Below are 23,807 nucleotides of genomic sequence, written 5' to 3'. Positions count from 1 at the left end.
GAAGCACCTGGGCAACAGTTGTTTTATGTGCAGCCTCTCCTATCTCAGCCACTGAAGCTTGTAACTCCTCCAGTGTTGTCATAGATCTCTTGATGGCCTCCCTCACTAGTCCCGTTCTTGCTCCGTCAGTCAGTTTTTGAGGATGACCTGCTCTAGACAGATTTACAGCTGTGCCATATTCTTTCCCTTTCTTGATGATTGACTTATCTGTACTCCAAAAGAGATTCAGTGACTTGGAAATTTTCTAGTATCAATCTCCTGACTTGTGTTTATCAATAACCTTTTTGAGGAGTTGTTTGAACTGTTTTTTTTTGCCTTTATGGTGTAGTTTTTGCCAGGATACTGACTTGCCACCTGTTGGACCTTCCAGATACAGGTGTATTTTTACTACAGTCAATTGAAACAGCTTGACTGCACCAGTGATAATTTGGTGTGTCATATTAAAGGAGGTGAATACTTAAGCAATCAACTGTTTGTGTTTTATAATTGTAATTAATTTAGATCACTTTGTAGAGATCTGCTTTCCTGTTTTCACTTTGACACGTAAGCGTCTTTTTCTCTTGATCATTGGCAAAAAGTCAAATTAAATCCACTGTTAATGTTGTAAAACAATAAAACATGACAACTTCTGGGGGGGGTGAATACTTTTTATAGACACCATATACTCCAATTTTCTTTGTTATTTGAGATGCACCCTATTAAGGTGGTATCATCTGCAAATTTCTTTGGCCATACGGTTATGAGTGTCTAGGGAGCTGAGAATGAAGCCTTGTGGGACACAAAGTTTACTAAGTTTTACACTACAGTTGTAAGATTGAAGAGAGGCAATATGAATTGTTAGAATTTTTAAAGGGTGCAGTAGCAGAATGGATGAGTGAATCTACACATTTTTTTGAAGACATGGGACAAGTTTGGAGGCTGTTTAAAACAAAATATAGGATCCATGGACTTGCAAGGAATATACTAAAGATTTACAGGATGCTCATTAGTCATCCGTTGGAGTTGTGTCCAGTTCTGGACACCGTACTATGGGAGAAAGCTCAGAATATGTCAGGCCTTGGAAGGAAGAAGATGAGATTTAGCATAATGTTAGTGGGGAGCTTCAGTTATGTGAAGGATTATTCTCAAGACCTGAAAAGAATGTGGAAATTTTATTCAAGTATTCAATATAATGAGTGACAGTAAAAACAAATTATTTTTGGTGCTAATTACCTAGAGGACACTGGTATGATCACAAACAAGCGAAAATGTGCAGATGCTGGAAATCCAAGCAACACACACAAAATGCTGGAGGAACTCAGCAGGCCAGGCAGCATCTATGGAGTGTCTGTATGAAGGGTCTCAGCCCAAAACGTCAACTGTACTGTTTTCCATGGATGCTACCTGTACACTTGTATAAGACAGTTGTCAAAACAACCAAATAAAGAAGTACAGGAACCTGAGAAATAAAAGCAGGAATTGATTACCTGGCTCTTTTTGCCTGCTTTGTGCTTCAAAATGATCATAGTTGATGTTTTACTGCAGTGCCATTTTCCAGTGCTGACATAATCCTTGATTCTCTCAGCACCTAAAAGTTATCTGTTGTTGCCTTTGCACAGTTGTGCTGCAGGTAGGATAGCTATCTGGTAGCTCCAATGACTGGCACAGTCTATGTAGACATTGCATGTTTCCCCAATAATCACATGGGTTTCCTTTCATGCTCTAGTTTCCTCCCAAGTACGAAAGACATTCTGGTTGTTGAATTGACTGGCTACTGTAAATTATACCCTATTCAGGTGGGTAATGGGGGAAGTCAGTCATATGTAACAGAAAAGGTTTCAGGACAATCTTGGATGAATGTAATAATAGGATTGATCTGAGAGATTGCATTGAATTGGTGGGGAGAATAGCTTCCACCTCGGTTACAAAAAAATGTTCTCAATATATTCAATGACTGAACCTCTACGGCCCTCTTGTGGACAAAAGTCCATAAATTCACCACTCTCAGGGTGGGAACAATGTGGGAAATATTAGGTTATCCCCGTACAAGTGTAGGAGGCAAATAGGAAGGCAAATGAAGTAAAATTGCTCTATCGGGCCTTGGCAAGCCAGCAAAATTTTTTTTTTTTAAATGGTTATCTTAATTTTTTTTTAAATAGAGTTAAGTGCAGAGAAAGGAAGATTCAACATATTGGTCTTGGGTTCCTGTGTCTGTTATGTAAGAAGATGTTGAGTAGACTGGGCCTCTCCTTTACAGTTTATAAGAATTAGAGAACATTTTAGAGAAACTTGATTAAACTCAAAGAGCTAAAAAGCCTACCCATGTTCCTTTTTGTTATGTTCTTATCACTGACCTGAATTATCATCACCTTTGGCACTCTTGACTTCTGGTTCTAGACATCCCAGCCATGGAAAACATCCCATTTAGCCATGTAAGAAATATACACATTTTAGTGTCATAATCTCTCAACTCTTTTAAGCTTGATTGTATAGGTCTATATTTTTTAAATTCTCATTAAACAGGGTTTGAGGAGAATGGAGACCCATATAATCTAGTGAATCTTCACAGCATAATCTGATGAATCTTCACTGCTGTCCTTCTATGGCGACTATCCTTACTTGGAAGAAAGGCCAAATATGTACACAATTCCAAATATGGTCTTAGTTGAATACATTTGAAGCAAGATCCCTTAATACTTCTAATCAAATCCTTTTGCAATAAAGCTGATATAGATGTTATGTTCCTAATGGTGGAGAAAGGTTCCCATCCACAGGGATATAGTCAAGGATTTCCATTACAAATCACCTTTGAAACAAAGGAAGTAATATCATTGGCATGCAAGAGGGGTTAGTGCTCACCACCAACAGCATCACACCAATCAACAGAGTATGTGTTCACTTGTAGTGATCACTTACTGGTAAATGATGTTAGATGTCAACTCAGTTGGCATTTTTTTTCTGCTTTTATGCATGTCTATTTTTAAATTATAATTCTTCTGAAGCAAACATTAAAAGATTTATTTGCTTGTAATTGTTAGTGCTTATGAGATATGATAGTGAGAGAAGTTTTATTTTTCCAAGTTTATTTTGAAATGCATACATGTTAAGGTTAAGCCAATGAAAGAATGAGGGGAGAAAATGACCAAACTAATTAAAGAACTTTCACCTCAGGAAATTAGATTTAAAGAGGAATTTTATAAGACATTCATTATTCAGAACATAAATTGGTACCCAATATTTCCAGTTTGGAAGATCTCATGAGCTATTTATGTGAAGCATGGAAGAATAATTGTTACCCTAAAGGTATGTGACAAAGCAGAGCACATATGAACGTTAGAAATGTATTTACAAATTTTAGAAGTCCTGTCAGTACTTTTAAGCTGAGAAAATGTTTGACATTTATTTTGTGATTCATTTTTAGTATATCTGACTGTTGTCATTTATGGTCTGTTTTTGCATCTTTATTCACAATTTTTATCTATATTAATAAACTAAATGAAAGTTAAGGAAAGGAGTGTAAAGCCTGCAGCTAACTTCTTTGTATGAACTAAAATGTGCACTGAAAGCATTGGCAATAAAATATTGAAATTTTAATGTTGGTCTTTTAATGAAAATTCAAAAAAAACATTAATTTCAGGTAACTTTGGAGATCGATACTTTGGCACTGATGCACCGTCTGATTGGTATGAGAGTGATGAGGGCATGGACTACTGATTTCTCATCTGGGATTCCAAGGGACTTGGGAAGGCAGTGAGGCTGTGAATAGTTTGCAACTGCGAAGAAAAAAGAAAGAAGAAAGAACATCTTAGAACAAGTACCAGAACAAGTTGAACAATTCAGATGCTTTCAGTTTAGATGTTTTGGTTTATCATTGATTGATCCTACTCTAAACCAAAAACTACTGTGTATTTTAAGGTTAAGGTTTTTGCATCCAGAATTTGCATTTCTCAAGTAAACTTTGTCTGATTCTACATAATCTAATAATCCTGACTGCTTATCGGTGACGTGGGGAATTAGTGGATAGCCTCAATTTGAAAATGTAAGTTTGAACCTTTTTGAAAGCAGGCCTGTAGATATCAAAGAATAAACTAAATATTCAGGGAGTTGTAAATTGTAATTTCCTGGCTGTCTTTATCATGGCATTTATTCAACCAATAAATTTCTTTTTGGGTAAATTTTTGACTTAAAGATTTTACTTGGGATCAAATTCAGCAAATGATGTGGCATATTCCCCAGATTAAATGAAGATACTAATGTTGTGCTTAAAAAACAAAAATAATTCACTACCATTTTTGAGATGCTGCATGAAATTGGAAATTTTTGTTAATTACATAAATCATTTCCTAAGTAGTTATCAGTACTCTAATAGAACACTTAAGTGCACAATTACTGCTTATTTTAATGATGTTTCAGATCTCAGGAGTTGGCTAGAAAAAAATGTACAAAACTTTCACCAGTTTCCAGTTAGAGACTAGATAGGATAAACAGAATAAATTTATTTTCAAACAACAGGAATTCTGCAGATGCTGGAAATTCAAGCAACACACATCAAAGTTGCTGGTGAACGCAGCAGGCCAGGCAGCATCTGTAGGAAGAGGTGCAGTCGACGTTTCAGGCCGAGACCCTTCGTTAGTCCTGACGAAGGGTCTCGGCCTGAAACGTCGACTGCACCTCTTCCTACAGATGCTGCCTGGCCTGCTACGTTCACCAGCAACTTTGATGTGTGTTGCTTGAATTTATTTTGATTTGATTATGCTAAGATACAAACAAGTTCATTTTAATAGACGGAGATAAGGTTATTTGCAAGTAATACAGATCATATAGGATACTTCAGTAGTTCAAAGCCTCAGAATTATGCCTGTGTTCTGGTACTGTAAGAAAAAGTGTTCAAAAACACTGCAGATCCTGAAAATATTAAATAAAAATGCTGGAAGTTCTCAACAGGTGAAAAGAGAGCAGGTGAATTTCAGCTCAATGTTCTTTCATGTCCTCAAGACATGCCAATAAAATATTCCTGATACTTTATTTTGTATCCATTGGACCATTAGATACTTAATAATGTTGAACTTGTAATCTGTTTTAACTAATTCAGTTTGTTCAAATAAATTTAATCGTATTCCTTAGGAAATAGGTGTGAATCTGTCAGGACTGAACTTTACTTGAAAACGATGGACCCAAAGTATTGTGCACTATGAATTATTGCTTAACTGGATGTTGATATGTACTGATAAAGATTTATTGATAAAAACATAATCAATTTTGTCCATAGGTTATTTGAAATTAATTGTTTAGCAGTTTGGAGTTGATGTTTTTAAAGTCCAAGGATGCTGCTGTTAATATATTCATCTGAAAGGCAACAGCACCTAGTCTTAGACTGTGTTCGGTTAGAGGAGGATGTGCGGTAAAGGAGGGAGATTGTATGATAAAGTTATTAATGTGCAGAACTCCTAGATTGTTTATGATGTCTTAAGATACCTTAAATATGAAAATGTTCAAATGTCAAAAGTTTTGTGTGCGTGATATGCATAAATATGTGCCTGTATTATAACTCTACACTACTTCTGTATCATAAAGTTCATAGTACATGTGCAGTGCATTAAATGAATGATAGATATAATTCATTCTCATTCCAGTAAGGTGACTTGCACAACACAGATGGATGAGCACACAGAATAAGATCTAGATGGAAATCTGAATGAAGCATTTTATGGTGCTTAACTGTACCAGAACCTGTAACATAATGTACTTGGTTGAAAATTTTTATAATAGTTTATTGATGTATAGCAAATATTACAAGGATTTGATTTTTGACATTTATTAAATAATTTTGAAGTAGTAAATTTTACTGAGGTGCAGACTCTTAAATTCCATAGAACTAAAGTGCACTCTAAAAAATTTTTTTAAAAACCCATTTTACAATTTTTTTTGAAATGACCTTTATGGTGTTTTCATGTTGTATTATTTTGTATTCTGTGTTACAACTGTGAGTTTAGTTGGATAAATTTCAAAGATGCTTCCCTTTTTAAAGACCTTGTTTTTCCATCAAGCAATTATCTGTATTTTAATTTCCCTAACCCTCACTGACATTGTTTTTCTGTGATCCTTGTTATATTTATATTTTGTTATGATGCAAAGGCTACCCATGTATCTGTTTTTGGTCTGTGTGAAATGAATCCCAACAGAATAAATTCAATATTGTGTTTTGTATCAATCAATTTACAAAATCACTTAATGACAGGAAATCTCACATTTGACCAACAATTGTTTGTCAGCTGCAGCTGTGTCTTTCTGCAAAAAAGTTCAAGTTGTGCTATAGCTTTATAGAGTGGCGGTAGTAGCGTTACTGATGCCTGATTTTTAATTCTGATTTCTACCGTGGTATGTGAGAAATTTTCACATCCTCTTCGCCCCCTGGGTATTCTCGTTTCCTTCCACATCCCAAAGTACAGTTTGTTATTCTAATTGTGAACTACAAAGTTTCCCGGTGTGTGAGTGGTAGAGTGGCGAGAGTTGATGGGAAAGAGGATATAATGTGATTAGTGTAGTTTTCATGTAAGTGGGTGTATGTTTCTAAGAAAAGTTTCTTTTGCATAAGAGGAGCTTGTGAATCCGTGGAAGCAAACACCGTATTAATTAAAAAGCAATAAAATGTACACCTGAAGTTAACTGGTTGTTAGGCTTGGGGGTGGGTAGGAGGAGGAAACTGCTCCACTTCGAACATAAGGAATTGGAGTAGGTAGACTATCTGAACGGTTGAGCCTGCTCCTCCATTCATTAAGATTATGGCTGACGTGACCCTGGCCTCAGCAGCTCTACCTATCTGCCTTCTATTACTATTTATTATTTATGGTGCAACTGTAACGAAAACCAATTTCCCCCGGGATCAGTAAAGTATGACTATGACTCATGAACTTTTATTCCCCTGCTGTGCTTTGATTTCAGACAAAGCTTTGAGGACCAAGTTGAATTAATAATTAAAACAACCTCAGACTACTAATGGCATGAAAACTTGAGGAATCTAGTGGTGGTGATATGGACGAGCTGGTTTCCAGCCAGCCTACCTCTAGCAGTATTACCTGTACCTCCGACAGCATTCTGAGCAGAGTGCCGGCGGAAGTGACGCGCGGAACAGGAAATTGTGAGCTGTCAAGCGCGCTGCGCGTGCTCCGGGGCTGCTGTTGGTGCCGGAGCCGTGAACGTAACCGCAGCTGAATTGGTGTGGAAACTACCCCGAGCATCACTGGACACGCGTGGCGTGGCGTGGCTTTGTCTATCTTTAAAAATCTGAATGCGAGTGGTGGTGTGGCCGAGAACCATCCCGAAGGAACGTTTACTCTTAGCTTCCCCCTTCACCTCTCAGCCATAAAGTGGGAACAATGTGAGGTTTAATTGTCTGAAGAAAAATAAGTAGATTATCCGAGGCTGAAGCGAACATTTAGCCCAGTCAGTTGTATTTTTCAAACGCCACTTTGATATGGAAAGTAGTAATATTATAGCGCTGGTTTTAAAGGGAGTTACCTATATTTTACAATGAATCGGTGTCTATCTTAGATTATGTAAAAGTTGAATGTAACTTCGTCCATAATAGTTTTTTTTCTAGAAGGGGAAATTTTGTTTTTATTGCTTTCATTTACATTAGGAATGTGGCATAAACGTTTTTCGCAATGACTTTTTAAAAGCAGGTACCTTAGATAGGGTTTCCAATAAAGTTTTGAGTAACATGTAAGGACCTTGACAAGAAGGAACAGAGTTAAAATTTCAGGGTGATGGTCTTTGATGAAAATCCGAAAAAACGTTCCTAATGGTTCATCGACCCGAAAAGTTTTTTTTTCTGTCCGTACGCTTGCCAGACCACAATATCCTTACCATTTTCTGATTTTATTTCAGGCTCCATCACTTGCAGTTTTTGTTTTTGCTTTTGCTTTTTAGTGAAATTGACAAACCCGGAATTGCTTTGATGTTGTCTGTTGATGTCAGTTTATCAGTTGATGTTGTCTGGAAATCTTGTTACATGTAAAATCTGTTGCATCTTCGGAGAAGCTACAAAAATGTATATCCCTGTTTGAGAAATGCATCTCAAATTAACTACAATAGAGCTACCTGAAATATTTTAACAACTGCATAAAAGTTTATCAAAAACAATGAAAGTGGAATACAGCTTGAACTCTTTATCATAATAAAATACACGCTTAAGCATAATTTTTTCTACATCCCATTTACCAAGCTTAATAAGGGGTTTGTGTAGAATACTATATTGCTTCCTGTATAGATAATTAATCCTACTTATTTACAAATTCAGAATTACAGTAAGATGTGGAAAAAGTCACTATCTTAAAAGTCATTTGCAAATCCTCTTTCTAGGTTTTTTCCCCTCGTTTTTAATACCTTCAGTGTTTTGCTTTTTATTTTGAAGTAGAGGATTCAGTGGTGTTTAAGTCACTCTCTTCATCTTGCTTAGACATAATTGGAAATATTCAAAATTGTAGAAAATAAAACTTGTGTAGTTTCATATCAATATTGACTGGAGAGATATTATTTTAGAATTATTAATGCTGCCCTGTATTTAGAGGTTCCATTAAAAATGCTTTTTTTTAACTACCTGTGCAAAGCTGACTCTGAATTGAATGGCAGAAAATATGGAAACTGTGCAAGTCTGTGTGGTATGTGCACGGTTTAGAAAAAAAATGTTTGTTATACTGTATATAATATTGATATGTCTCTTATTATTCTGCACAGGTTTGAAAGAGTAAAATTCGCATGGAGAACCTATCAGATGTTGATGATTAAACATCCATGGAAGCTCCAAATTCTGACTTCCGGTAATGAATTATTGTTGTTGATGCTGGGCTAATTTCAGTTTCAGTAGAATAATACAAGATTTCATAGTCATATGGCACAGAAACATACCCTTCAGGCCATTATATCTGTGCTAACCGTAATTCTTACCTACACTCAGTGGCCGCTTTATTAGGAACAATGTGATCTCCTGCTGTGGTAATACATCCATTTCAAGGTTCGACATGTGTGTTCAGAGATGTTCTTCTGCACGCCACCATTGTAATATGTGGTTATTTGAGTTAGTCTTTTCCTGTCAGCTTGAACCATTCTCCTCTGACCTCTCTCATTAACAATGCATTTTCGCCCACAGAACTGCCACGCACTAGATTTTTTTTTTGTTTTACACAACATGCTCTGAAAATTCTAGACTTGTGTGTGAAAATCCCAGGAAATCAGCAGTTTCTGCAATACTCAATGCACTCCATCTGGCATCAGCAATCATTCTAAGGTCAAAGCATTTAGATCACATTTCTTCCCTATTCTGATGTTGTATCTGAACAACAGCAATGTCTTGATCATGTCTGCATGATATTGAGTTGCTGCCAGGATGGCTGATTAGATATTTGCATTAACAAGAAGTGTACTGGTATATCTAATAACGTGGCCACTGAGTTCTGTAGTGGCATGCAAAACTTTGGGCACACCTGGTGAAAATTTCTGTTACTGTGAATAGCTAAGCAAGTAAAAGATGAGCTGATTTCCAAAAGGCATAAAGTTAAAGATGACACATTTCTTTAATATTTTAAGCAAGAAAACTTGTTTATTTCCATCTTTTACAGTTTCAAAATAACAAAAAAGGAAAAGGGCCCAGAGCAAAAGTTTGGGCACCCTGCATGACAGTATTTAGTAACACCCCCTTTGGCAAGTATCACAGCTCATAAACCCTTTTTTCGCCAAGCATACCTTTGCTCATTGCGGCTGAAAAAGTTCTATTTTAACTTCATCAGTCCACAGGACTTGTTTCCAAAATGCATCAGGCTTGTTTAGATGTTTGAACCTTTTGAATAGAATTTTTTTGGCTGCAATGAGCAAAGGTATGTTTGGAGAAAAAAGGGTGCAGAATTTCATGAAAAGAACCCCTCTCTGTTAAGCACGGGGTTGGATCGATCATGCTTTGGGCTTGTGTTGCAGCCAGTGGCATGGGGAACATTTACTGGTAGAGGGAAGAATGAATTCGATCAAATACCAGCAAATTCTGGAAGCAAACATCACACCATCTGTAAAAAAGCCGAAGATGAGAAGAAGATGGCTTCTACAACGGGATAATGAACCTAGACACACCTCAAAATCCACAATGGACTACCTCAAGAGGCGCAAGCTGAAGGTTTTGCCATGGCCCTCACAGTCCCCCGACCTAAACATCATTGAAAATCAGTGGATAGACCTCAAAAGAGCAGTGTATGCAAGATGGCCCAAGAATCTCACAGAAGTAGAAGCCTTTTGCAAGAAGAATGGGTGAAAATCCTCCAAACAAGAATTGAAAGACTCTTAGCTGGCTACAAAAAGCGTTTACAAGCTGTGATACTTGCCAAAGGGGGTGTTACTAAGTACTGCCATGCAGGGTGCCCAAACTTTTGCTTCGGGCCCTTTTCCTTTTTTGTTATTTTGAAACTGTAAAAGATGGACATAAAAAAAGTTTTCTTGCTTAAAATATTAAAGAAATGTGTCATCTTTAACTTTATGCCTTTTGGAAATCAGTTCATCATTTACTCGCTTAGCTATTCACAGTAACAGAAATTTTGACCAGGGATGCCCAAACTTCTGCATGCCACTATATATTGGTCCCATTTAACCACATTTGTTTCATGGCCGCCTATGCCTCCGTGTTTCAAATGTTTATCCAGATACTGATTAAGTGTTTTGAGAGTACCTCAGGCAGTGTTTCCATAATTTAAACATTCTCTGATGAAATCTCTCAAATTCATGTTGTCTTTCTTGTGATAGATATCCCTTCAATGAGAAAAAAGCTTCTTGCCAGTGTGTTTCCCCTCTTTAATTTTCTATACCTCTCTCAGATCACTGCTCAGCCTTTCCAATCTGTCTTTATAACTGAAATGCTTGTGCGAATTTCCTCTGCACCCTCGCCGGTGTAATCGCGTTCTTCATGCAACGTAATAACCAAAAGTGTGCACAATACTCTTTGTGGTCTAAACCATGTTTTATTAAGTTGTAACAGGATGTTGTAGCTAATGAAGGCAAACATCTGCATGTTCCTTCTTCACCACCCTATTTGCCTGTGCTTCTGCTTTTGGAGACGTTCAACAGGTTGGGCAACATCTGTGGATTGAGAAAAATAGAGTTAAATTCTCACATCAATAAATTAATATCACTGATGGAAAGTCATTAAGCTGACAGATGTTTGCTGATTTTCTTTCTTCACAAATGCTATGTTATCAATATAATATTGAAACCTTTTTGCACACTTGGTAGAATTTACTGCCTGAAAAGTTAGTAAAAGTTGTTACCTTACATGTTTTTAAGGAAATTGGATATATACTTGGAAGGTTAGGTACAGACCTACAGGAAAAGTTAACAGATGGTCAATGAATTGTATGGCACGGCCAAAGGTAGACTCTTAACATATTGGACTAATGGGTCTCTTGTGATATAATCTTTCTGAGGGCTTTGTGAAATATTTATTTGTGCTGCATCCTTCTAAGGCAGGGGTTCACAACTTTTTTTATGCCATGAACCCTTGCCATTAACCATGTGGTCCATGGACACCAGGTTGGGAACCCCTGTCCTAACGTATTTGTTAAGATAACTATTATATCAATAATTGTTATATTTGATTGTTTTTTCATTAGGCATGCTTTTAGTTTGAGTTTGGCAATTTTGGAAGTTATATTAGCATCCTGTTTTGTGCATGATTAAAAAATCATGATCAGTTTTCATTTTTTCTTCATTAGTCGCCATTCAGGGGTTACCATGCTTAAACAGCCTGAATCATTGAGAAAATCAGGAGTGAACTGAAACTACTTAATTTGTTTACACTGGAGGGCAGTTGAACAGGTATTCAGTTGAGAACTGGAAATACTCTGTGCTTATTATTTGTAGAGGTATAATTTGACCCCACCCTTTATTACAGAGAGGTATGGTTGTTAGCAAGCTAAGGTCTGATTATGTTGAACTTTTGATTTTTTTTAAAGTTTTAGAATCAATCAGAAGCCTTCTGTTTTCCCAAGGCAATACTTTATACTAAATAGTTTAACTAGCTCTCATTTTTGCACCTCTTTTGTGCCAGGAGTTGTGTAGGCCTACAATGTGAGCCTTTAAACTTGCAGAAAACCCTTTTGGTCCACAAGATCCAGAGTTACTATAAGCATACTGAATTCTACAGATTACTATAAGGGAACTTCATCGGATAATTTATTCAGTAGTCAACAGCAGGCACAAGCAACTGATCATCAACCACAGATTCTGGGCTAACAGCTATGGAGCATTACCAGCTTACTGACATGACTGTTTTCTTTTTTTAAAATATATACAGTTGCAAGAAAACATTTGTGAACCCTTTGCAATTACCTGGTTTTCTGCATTAATTTCTCATAAAATGTGGTCTGATCTTCATTTCAGTCACAATAATAGACAAACACAATCTGCCTAAGCTAATAATACACAAACAATTGTACTACCTCTCATCAATACTGAGTACACCACTTAAACAATCACAATCTAGGTTCAAAAAAGTATGTGAGCCTTCTACAAAAGCTATTCAAGTCAGGTGTTCCAGTCAATGAGATGAGGTTAGAGGTGTGGGTTGTAGACGTGCCCTGCCCTATAAAAAGACACACAAAGTTGTGTTACTGACAAAGCCTGCTCTTCTCAAGAAAGATCTGTTTGTGTATCATGCCTCAATCAAAACAACTTTCAGAAGACCTTAAAAGAAGAATTGTGGAGATGCATGAAGCTGGAAAAGGCTGCAAAAGCATTTCTAAAGACCTGAGAGTTCATCAGTCCATCATAAGAGAAATTTTCAACAAATGGAGTCCACAGTAAGAGAAATTATCGACAAACTCAGTATTGTTGTCTCCCTAGGAGTGGGCATCCTGGAAAGATCGCATCAAGAGCGCGATGTGCAAAGTTGAACATAAAAGTTGAGGTGAAATAAAACCCAAGGTTAACAGCAAGAGTCCTGCAGAAATCTCTAGAACTTGCTAAAGTCTCTGCTCACGTATTCACTATAAAGAAAAGCACTGAACAAGAAGGACACCACGGAGGAAACCACTGCTCGCCAAAAAAACATTGCTGCACGTCTCAAGTTTGCAGAAGACCACATGGATGTTCCACGACACTTTTGGGAGAATGTTCTATGGACAGATGAGACGAAAGTTAAACTTTTTGGCAGAAGTGTTTGGAGGAAGAAAGGGCACTGCACACTAACACCATAATCTCGTCCCAATTGTGAAGCATGATGGAAGAGGCATCATGTTTTGGGCTGCTTTGCTGCCTCAGGGTCTGGATAGCCTGCAATCATTGAGGGAACATTGAATTCAAAATTATGTCAAGAGATTTTACAGGACAATGTCAGGGTAGTGGTCTGTCACCTGAAGCTTAATAGAAGTTGGATAATGCAACAAGACAATGATCTGAAACACGAGTAAATCAACAACAGAGTTTAAAAAGAAGAAAATTTGTGTTTTGGAATGGCCATGTCAGAGTCCAGACCTTAACCCAGTCAAGGTGCTGTGGCATGACCTTGTTCATGCAAGGTATCTCAGAAATATTGATAAACAAACAGTTTTGTATGGAGGAATGGTTTAAAATTCCTCTTCGCCATTGTGCAAGTCTGATCAACAGCTACAGGAAATGTTTGGTGGAGGTTATTGCTGCTAAAGGAGGTTCTACCAGTTATTAAATACATGGGTTCATGTACTGCTACCAGCCTGGACTGTGAATAATTAAATAATATGTTCAATAAAGACATAAAAAGTACAAATGTTTGTGTGTAATTAGTTTAGGCAGATTTTGTTTGTCTATTATTGTGACTTAGATGAAGATAAGACCATGTTTTATGAGTAATTAATGCGGAAAAGCAGATAATTGCAAAGGGTTCACAAACTTTTTCTTGCAACTGTCGTAAAAAGTTGTAAAACTTTCATTATTAAACTCTAAAGTCTGAACATTTTGGGAAGCTAGAGAAGAAATCTATATAAATAACTCGGACGAGAATGTGCAAGGTATGGTTAGTAAGTTTGTAGACAACCCTAAAATAGATGGTCATCACGATTTACAGAAGGATCTTGCTCAGATGGATAAGTAAATGGAGCTTAAGTGCAAAGAGACAATTTTAGGAAGACAGATTGGGTAGAACATACGGTAAATAGGAGTGTTGTAGAGCAGAGGAACAAGTACATGCTTTCCTTAAAATGGTGTTGCAGGTATACAGGGTGATGATGAAGGCTATTGGCATGCTGGCCTTCACTAATCAGAGCGCTGAGTGTAGCAGTTGTACAAGACATTGGTGAGGCCAAATTTGGAATGTTGTGTTTGGTTTTGAAAGATGGCATTAAGCTGGAAAGAATGCAGATGACGTTTACAAGGATATTGCCAGGCCGGGAAAGGTTGAGTTTTGGAGAGAGGTTGAGCAGGTTAGAACTTTATTCATTGGAGTGTCAGAGAATGAGGGACCATCGTGTAGATAGGTATAAAATCATAAGGAGCATATTTAGGTTGAATGTGCATGGTCTTTTTCCCAGAATTAGGGAATCAAGAATAAAAGGGCATAGTTTAAAGGTAAGAGGAAGATATTCAAAAGGAGCCTGAGTGGCATCCTTTTCACTCCAGATAATGGTCTATACATGGTTTGAGCTTGCTGCTGAGGATGTGGTTGAGACAGGTACCTTAACAAATACTTGGACAAAGAGATGGATAGGAAGGCCTGTTCTTAAGAACAGGCAAATAGCTTGGGTGGAAATTTTGTTCCTCATTGACCAGTTGGGTTAAAAGGCCTGTTTCCATGGCCTAAGACTATGCTGGAGTGCAACAAAATGCTGTAGCAAGTTTGCTGCATCTTGTGAATTTCTTTTCTACTTCCTCCTATGTCAGTATTTAAACATGTGCATCGCATCCCAGCCATTTCCTTAACTGTACCTTGCGCAATTAAAAAAATCCGTATTTCTGAATTCCATCTCTTTTGCAATAAAAGTCAATTTGCCATTTGCCTTCCTAACTACTCATGTGCTTACCTTTTGCAGATCATGCATAAGAACACCTACGTCCTTTGGTACTTCACTCATCCAAAGTCTTTCTCCATTTAGAAAAGTCAGCCTTTATATTCTTCTGAATTAAGTACAACACTCAACCTATCTACTGTATATACAGTTACAGATAGTTGTAGAGTGTTAATACCTCCATTTCATATGCCCCTCCCCCATGCATAATCTTTTTGTGTCGTGTTATAAGAAAATCAGCAGGTTCCAAGCATCCTGAACTTGCCACAATTCTTCTGCCTCACTTGCTTCTGTCTTTCAAGGTAATCCCAGACAGTTTGACGATGTTGAGATCAGGGCTCTTTGGAGGCCATACCATCTGTTGCAGAACTCCTTGATCTTCTTTTCACTGGAGATAGTTCTTTATGACGTTGATCTTGTGCTTGGGGTCATTGTCCTGCAGCAGAATGAAGTTGGGAACAATCAAAAGCTTCCCTGTTGGTATTGCATGATGGATGAGAATCTGTATTGAGGATTCCATTAATTCTGACCAGATCACCAAATACATTTGCAGCAATGCAGCCCCAAACCTGCAGAGAACCTTCACCGTGCTTCACTGTTGGCTGCAGATGTTCATCCATGTAGAGCTGTCCAGCTCTTCTACAGACAAACCACCTCCTGTTTGAGCCAAAAAATTCAAATTTTGACTTGCCAGTCCAGAACACTTGCTGCCATTGTTCAGCAAACCAGTCCTTGAGTTTTGGTGTGTAGGTGGGGCTCTTGGCTTTGTTTCTACTTTGGAGGAATGGCTTTTTGGCAGCAATTCTTCCATGAAGACCACAAGACCTCTCCAGATTGTAAGGGGATGTACTTGGGTTCCAGTGCCTTCTGTGAGTTCAGAGCTGATAGCAGTGCTGGATGACTTCTGATTTAGAAGAGATGACAGTTTGATATATCCCTTGTCTGCTGCATTCCATTTCCATGGCTGACCACTGCATTTCTGGTCCTCAATCTTGCCCATTTCTTTATGCTTCTTCAGAAAAGCTTGGACAGCACATCTTGAAACTCCTGGTATGAACGTGAAGTTTCAATAGGTACATTTAATGTATATAATATTCAGACTGAAATTCTTTTTCTTCGCAAACATCCACAAAAGCGGGGGAATGCCCCAAAGAAGGAATGACAGTTAAATGTTAGAACAGCAAAGCCCCCCACCCATGCACAAGCAGCAGCAAGGCAACGACCCCCCTTCCCCCACCAGCAAAAAAGCATCAGCACCCCCCACCGAGCACTCAAGCGTGCAGCAAAGCATCGATAATGACAGAAACTTGCTACTAGCTACTCGTTCACCTGGTAATTCAACAATTCAACTTACCACAGGCTCGCTCTCCCTATAAGGGAAAAAGAGGTGTCCCCATTTCATAGCGAGAGGGGAGACATGACAAACAACTCGCTGATTTACGATATTAAAAGTCTGTTGTGTGGCTTTTTCCGAGCTGTGTGCCCAGAGAGTCGGCCCCAGAAAGGCGCAGGTCTCTGGACACACAGCCTATGGCAGCTAACCTGATGTTCTGTGTTCTCCCACAACGCCTCAGTCAGGGGCACCTACCCTGAATCAGCCCGTCTCCAGAGCCACAAAAATCCAGCACCCTTTCTACTTTGGAGAGACTTTGCTAATGCAGAATGACCTCCTTGTGTCTTGTTGCTAAGCTCTCTCTTACTGTGGTGTAAGAATTGATGATTTGAAGGTTAAACTGTCATGTTGGTGATGTCAGGGGTAAGTTTTTTTTACTCAGAGTGGTGAGTGTGTGGAATGGGCTGCCAGCAATGGTGGTGGAGGCAGATACAACAGGGTCTTTTAAAAGACTTTTGGATAGGTATATGGAGCTAAGAAAAATAGAGGGCTATGGGGAAGTCTAGGAATTTCTAAGGTTCGGCACAACTTTGTAGGCTGAAGGGCCTGTATTGTGCTGTAGGTTTTCTATGTTTTTCTATCTGCCACATCCTCGCCTTTAAGTTTGGCTGTCCTTTGCCCACTTTGATTCCTTCTACACCGGTTTCTATTTAGTTCATTCAGCTCATGTTATTGATTATTAGCTTGTTATCTTTTATTTTATTGTGCAATGGGCTATGTACCTACGAAGTAATCAAGATCCATCTAACAACCATGCAAACACACATCTTTTACTACATTTTCTCTTACCTTATGCATCCGTCTTTTATGTGGCACTTTGTCAGCAATTGCTTTATGAACATAATTTTCCTGTGTGATAGTCATTCTTTGCTGTTGATGCATCTTACAGACCTCAAGTTAATTTGCTCTATTTGTAGCGTTTTTTTTTATTAAATATTGTCTGCTGATAAGAAAGCTATTGCCATTTTTAACTTGAATGTAGTTAAAAGGCACTTCTGACCAAAGGTTAGTATTTCATTTCCACAAGGAGATACATAATTTTTATAAACTTGCCATAAAGTACTTTTTACTGGCGTATTCAGCTATTGCCATTGCTTCTTTATTTTCATTTTTATATCTGTTAAATTATTTAGCAGAGGGTTAAAAATCATTTATGGAGCAGTTAAGTTTGCAGTGTATTACAACACAATGCATTGGGTTGCCAAATTACTTAATGGAACAAATGGAAGTAGATTTAATGTTCCCTCCTCTTTGAATGCTTGGGTTCTGAGATGCCAGAAAAAGAGATTCCAACTTTTACAAGGCTGTTTTAGTGCAAGTGAAGCTGAATGTAACCTTAACTACAGGAGGAACATAAGTTGCTGAAACTATTTTACCACTGTGCACAAATAGAATAAAAGGAAATAGAACTTAGCGTAGCTCCCTTGGAGATGCCATTCCTTTCATCAGTCCTTTTGAAAATGCTCGTTGTTTAACAGATCACACACACATTCATTTACCAGATGTCCTTTATTCCACTCTCTATTCACACAGCATATGTAATAATTGTTATTATAGTCTCCCTCCTTGATGGTTTAGATAAGGTTTGCACAAGGTAGGAATTGTAAACTATCCCAATTTATTTTCTCATTTTGCATTATTTAGTCACATTGGGTATAGTATATTTTCTTAGAAGCCATCAGGGTATGTCGGGAGGATTTTGTTTGCTGAGTGTTTTTAGTGATATTTATTTTGGGCTTGGTAATTTGAAATAAAATTAATTGTGCTCATAGTTTGTTTTATTCAATTAAGTACATTAAGTTAATTTGTCAAAAAACTATCTTTTGATGACCATGTTTAATATTGCTAATATATTTGCAGTTTTATTGACGGTGCAGACTGATACATTTGGTTGAAGAGATTAGACATAGACATACTTTATTGATCCCAAGGGAAATTGAGTTTCGTTACAGCTGCACCAACCAAGAATAGAGCATAAATATAGAAATACAAAAACCACAAACAATCAAACAACAATATGCAAACTATGCCAGATGGAAATAAGTCCAGGACCAGCCTATTGGCTCAGAGTTTCTGACCCTCCACGGGAGGAGCTGCAAAGTTCGATGGCCACAGGCAGGAACAACCTCCCATGACGCCCAGTGTTGTATCTCGGTGGAATATGGCTGGAGTCCAACAGCAAAAAGTTCAATATCCGGTCTACAAACATGTTCCTCGATTGTAATATGACCAGGATTGCACCATCTGTTGTTAACCAGAACAGCAAGCCCCCAACTCCTTTACCCTTACCGCTCTCAGTGCACTTCCGGTCAGCCCGAACAGTCTGGAAGCCCTCCATGGAAAAGTTTTGGTCGGGTATGACCACGTGCAGTCCAAGTGGAGAACTCCTCTTCTCCATAATTCTCTGTTATCTGGACCCGGTCCTCTTTCCTCGCCTTTTTGATCCCTCTCTGCATCCTCTGTGTGTTTTCCTCCAGATTTCAGCAGGGGTGTCCGCCGCTCTGTTCGCTAAACTGGCCGGCATAAGCGCAATCAGCTGGTCCCTGGAATAAACAATGCGACCATACTGCTGCCTCGCTAATGAGACGTGTTCGAATGTAACTATTTCCAGCGCTAAAAACCCAAATAAAATCCAGAGTCACTGAATGATTAATGTTCATTTATAAAATATCAGCACTATGTCACTAATAAGTTGCAACTTGAGCCTGAGTTTACCGAAGGATCTTCTATATTTTGATCATTCCTTTAATAGATAGTTTCCTGCCAGTTCTAAATTTACTTTTGAGCAATTTGTTGTATTCGGGATGTAATTTTCATTCACCATTTACTTTCTTAATATGACATTTTGATCTTGTATTAATTTAGCAGCATACAATAGTTGGCCCACCTGATAGAAGCCATTCCATTCATTATACCTGTTCCACCATACAGTAAGATTGCAGCTTATTTTTTTTAATCTTGCCATCACTTTCCTGCACTAGCCCCGTATCCTGTGATCTAGGAAAACAATCTGTCGATCCCTGTCTTAAATGAACTTGCTGACTGAGACTCTACGACCTTCAAGTGCTACTGCATCTTTTAATTTGCTATTCAGTCTCATTCTTGGAGGTGGTGCAGTGGTGGAACAGCTAGTGCATTTGACTTGGGTTTGATCCAGACCATGGTTGCTGTGTGCATGAAGTTCGCATGTTCTCACCGTGACTAAATGGGTTTCCTCCTGTTGGTAGTAGTAGATTAACTGACTTTTTTAAATAACCTTTTGGTGTAGGGTAAAGGCAAAAGAATAAAAGGGAATTTTTTGAACAACTCAAACAAAGTGCTGCAGGAACACAGCAAATCAGGCAGCATCTGTGGAGGGGAACAGATGGTCGATGTTTTGGGCTGATTCCCTCTTAGGAATGCCTGGCCCATATCCATTTAAGTTGGAAGGGTCTCAGCCTGAAACATCAACTGTTTAATCTCCTCCTTAGATGATTCCTGACTTTCTGAGTTACCCCAGCACTTTGTATTGTTGAAGGATTCCACCATGTGCAAAATCTTGTGTTCATCAAAGGTGAATTGATGGTCGTGTATGAGTGACAATAAGTTGCAGAGTACAGGAAAGGGGGAGTACAAGAGGTGGACAAATAAGATTTCTCTTAGTACTGGCATGAACCATAAAATGAGAACCAATGCCTTCTAGCACCTGAACTTTACTTTGCATATTCTTATTTTTTGTATATGCATTTTGTGTAGAATATCCTATTTTGGAGATTTTTGGTTCTTTGAATACTTCTTACCTCACTGTTATTTAGCCTGGAAATGAAATAATTTGGATTCAGACTTGCAATTAATTATACAAAAAATTCTTTGTAGATCCACCCATCTCTAAACAAGCAACAGGTGTTGGCGACAGCTCACCACTTACAAAAAGCTTTAAGCTATAAACAGCTTATGACATTTTCTTCCATTATGCTGTTATTTATAACTATTAGACTTTCCAATCAAACTCTTGTGTGTCAGATCTGGCTGTAAAATTTTTGAAATGTGACATCCTGTAGTGACTAAAGTCAAGATAAATTATATAATTTTTATAAATAGGGTAAGTCCAAATGTCAGGTACTAGGTCTAAATCTCTAGAAAATACAGATACAAGCAGGTTTAAAACAGAGGTTGTGGGGCTTCAAATCATAAATCGTGTCAGAAATAAAAGTACTTAAATTCCAAATAAATTAACTATTACTCAAAATATTTGCCAGGATATTTTATAAGTTTACAGAATGGAAAACCTGTTAATGTATTGTTTACAGTATTTGATCATAAGAAAAGGAAATGTGGAAAGTATTTTTTATTCAGAACAGCAAAGGTAAATTAGTTCAGAAAACCTTGAGGAGAAAATATAGCAATAGTTTCAAACCTTATGCAGAAGTTTTTCCATTGTAACTTTTTAAAAAGTACAAGTCTTGTATTCAAGCAAACTGTTTAGGGATTTAGTTTTGTGGTATTACTGTGGCCTCTGAAATATAGGGAACTTTCATAAGCTAACTTTCTGATATTTAGATTTTGTACAAGAAGGAGAATTATATTAAGTATATGTAAATATCCTCTTTCAGCTCTGGTCTTAACTTTAAACATGTAAACATAAGTCTTAAAAATGAAAACTCATTAATATATTTGCTCTTTCTATAACCTCTTTTATACCTAGATGTATATGTAGAACCATCACCGTAGAGTCACACTAAGGAACTCTTGGCAGCAATCCAGTAGCATTTTACAACTTCCTTTCTTCAACATGCAGTGGTTCCTTTTGCTAATGTTACTCATTTGCTGGAATATCCACTTTTAGTTGTATGGAGCTGATAAAATGCATTTCTCTTCCATAGCCAGTGTCCGTCATTTCATCCTATCCCATTACATAAAAGGTTATCAGTTCAGCTGAATTTTTAACTTCTGATAACTTTTAAATCCCTTCCCATCCACTTACACTCTCATCCACATGGCAGAACTTGTCCTTAGCCCCATTTCCTCCCACATTCTACAGATCAAGGGTGTAGCCATGGCCACTTTCTTGCCTATGTGAAACAGTCCCTACACAGACCTATTCCAAGACTGCCTTCCCACTATCCCCTGAAACCCAGCAATAATTTTCCCTCTACTTTGACCACTGTCTCTTGCTGCCTCCTGCTCTCGTGCACAAGTCATCAATTTTATCACTTTCTCCAGTGACAGGATCATAACGCCATTAGTTTCAATTTGATCATGGGCAAGGATAGATCTGGTCCTAGGGTTGAGGTTCTGAACTGGAAGAAAGCCAAATTTGAAGAAATGAGAAAGGATCTAAAAAGCGTGGATTGGGACAGGTTGTTCTCTGGCAAAGATGTGATTGGTAGGTGGGAAACCTTCAAAGGGGAAATTTTGAGAGTGCAGAGTTTGTATATTCCTGTCAGGATTAAAGGCAAATTTAATAGGAAAAAGGAACCTTGGTTCTCAAGGGATATTGCAACTCTGATAAAGAAGAAGAGGGAGTTGTATGAAATGTATAGGAAACAGGGGGTAAATCAGGTGCTTGAGGAGTATAAGAAGTGCAAGAAAATACTTAAGAAAGAAATCAGGGGGGCAAAAAGAAGACATGAGGTTGCCTTGGCAGTCAAAGTGAAGGATAATCCAAAGAGCTTTTACAAGTATATTAAGAGCAAAAGGATTGTAAGGGATAAAATTGGTCCTCTTGAAGATCAGAGTGGTCGGCTTTGTGCGGAACCAAAGGAAATGGGGGAGATCTTAAATAGGTTTTTTGCGTCTGTATTTACTAAGGAAGCTGGCATGAAATCTATGGAATTGAGGGAATCAAGTAGTGAGACCATGGAAACTGTACAGATTGAAAAGGAGGAGGTGTTTGCTGTCTTGAGGAAAATTAAAGTGGATAAATCCCTGGGACCTGACAGGGTGTTCCCTCGGACCTTGAAGGAGACTAGTGTTGAAATTGCGGGGGCCCTGGCAGAAATATTTAAAATGTCGCTGTCTACGGGTGAAGTGCCGGAGGATTGGAGAGTGGCTCATGTTGTTCCGTTGTTTAAAACAGGATCGAAAAGTAATCCGGGAAATTATAGGCCGGTGAGTTTAACGTCAGTAGTAGGTAAGTTATTGGAGGGAGTACTAAGAGACAGAATCTACAAGCACTTGGATAGACAGGGGCTTATTAGGGAGAGTCAACATGGCTTTATGCGTGGTAGGTCATGTTTGACCAATCTGTTGGAGTTTTTCGAGGAGGTTACCAGGAAAGTGGATGAAGGGAAGGCAGTGGATATTGTCTACATGGACTTCAGTAAGGCCTTTGACAAGGTCCCGCATGGGAGGTTAGTTAGGAAAATTCAGTCGCTAGGTATACATGGAGAGGTGGTAAATTGGATTAGGCATTGGCTCAATGGAAGAAGCCAAAGAGTGGTGGTAGAGAATTGCTTCTCTGAGTGGAGGCCTGTGACTTGCCGTGTGCCACAGGGATCAGTGCTGGGTCCATTGTTATTTGTCATCTATATCAATGATCTGGATGACAATGTGGTAAATTGGATCGGCAAGTTTGCTGATGATACAAAGATTGGAGGTGTAGTAGACAGTGAGGAAGGTTTTCAGAGCCTGCAGAAGGACTTGGACCAGCTGGAAAAATGGGCTGAAAAATGGCAGATGGAGTTTAATGCTGACAAGTGTGAGGTATTGCTCGTTGGAAGGACAAACCAACGTAGAACATACAGGGTTAATGGTAAGGCACTGAGGAGTGCAGTGAAACAGAGGGATCTGGGAATACAGATACAAAATTCCCTAAAAGTGTCATCACAGGTAGATAGGGTCATTAAGAGAGCTTTTGGTACATTGGCCTTTATTAATCAAAGTATTGAATATAAGAGCTGGAATGTTATGATGAGGTTGTATAAGGCTGAATCTGGAGTATTGTGTTCAGTTTTGGTCACCAAATTACAGGAAGGATATAAATAAGGTTGAAAGAGTGCAGAGAAGGTTTACAAGGATGTTGCCGGGACTTGAGAAGCTCAGTTACAGAGAAAGGTTGAATAGGTTAGGACTTTATTCCCTGGAGCGTAGAAGAATGAGGGGAGATTTGATAGAGGTATATAAAATTATGATGGGTATAGATAGAGTGAATGCAAGCAGGCTTTTTCCACTGAGGCAAGGGGAGAAAAAAACCAGAGGACATGGGTTCTAGTGAGGGGGGAAAAGTTTAAAGGGAACATTAGGGGGAGCTTCTTCATACAGAGGGTGGTGGGAGTATGGAATGAGCTGCCAGACGAGGTGGTAAATGCGGGTTCTTTTTTAACATTTAAGAATAAATTGGACAGATACATGGATGGGAGGTGTATGGAGGGATATGGTCCATGTGCAGGTCAGTGTGACTGGGCAGAAAATGGTTTGGCACAGCCAAGAAGGGCCAAAGGGCC

General features: G+C 38.3%; 2 protein-coding genes across 6 annotated transcripts in view; both read left to right on the top strand.

Moving 5' to 3' along the window:
* The window catches only part of si:ch211-243j20.2 (uridine-cytidine kinase-like 1), a 74,639-nt gene extending 70,086 nt beyond the window's left edge, over positions 1–4,553 (top strand). For all 3 annotated transcript variants that reach the window (XM_063035809.1, XM_063035792.1, XM_063035801.1), the window contains exon 15: positions 3,617–4,553. In XM_063035809.1, coding sequence (XP_062891879.1) covers positions 3,617–3,693 — 77 coding nt within the window. In that variant the 3' untranslated portion in view covers positions 3,694–4,553. The remainder of the gene's footprint in view (positions 1–3,616) is intronic.
* Positions 4,554–7,152: 2,599 nt separating this feature from the next.
* The window catches only part of mpv17 (mitochondrial inner membrane protein MPV17), a 48,251-nt gene continuing 31,596 nt past the window's right edge, over positions 7,153–23,807 (top strand). For 2 of the 3 annotated variants that reach the window (XM_063035742.1, XM_063035734.1), the window contains exons 1-2: positions 7,153–7,357; positions 8,716–8,798. In XM_063035742.1, the coding sequence (XP_062891812.1) occupies positions 7,356–7,357; positions 8,716–8,798 (85 nt within the window). In that variant the 5' untranslated portion in view covers positions 7,153–7,355. The remainder of the gene's footprint in view (positions 7,358–8,715; positions 8,799–23,807) is intronic. The other variant, XM_063035751.1, reaches the window with a different exon arrangement.

This window comes from Mobula hypostoma, chromosome 2 (genome assembly GCF_963921235.1).
Source record: "Mobula hypostoma chromosome 2, sMobHyp1.1, whole genome shotgun sequence".
In the NCBI taxonomy this organism is placed as follows: domain Eukaryota; kingdom Metazoa; phylum Chordata; class Chondrichthyes; order Myliobatiformes; family Myliobatidae; genus Mobula; species Mobula hypostoma.
This window is presented reverse-complemented; position numbering and strand designations above follow the sequence as displayed.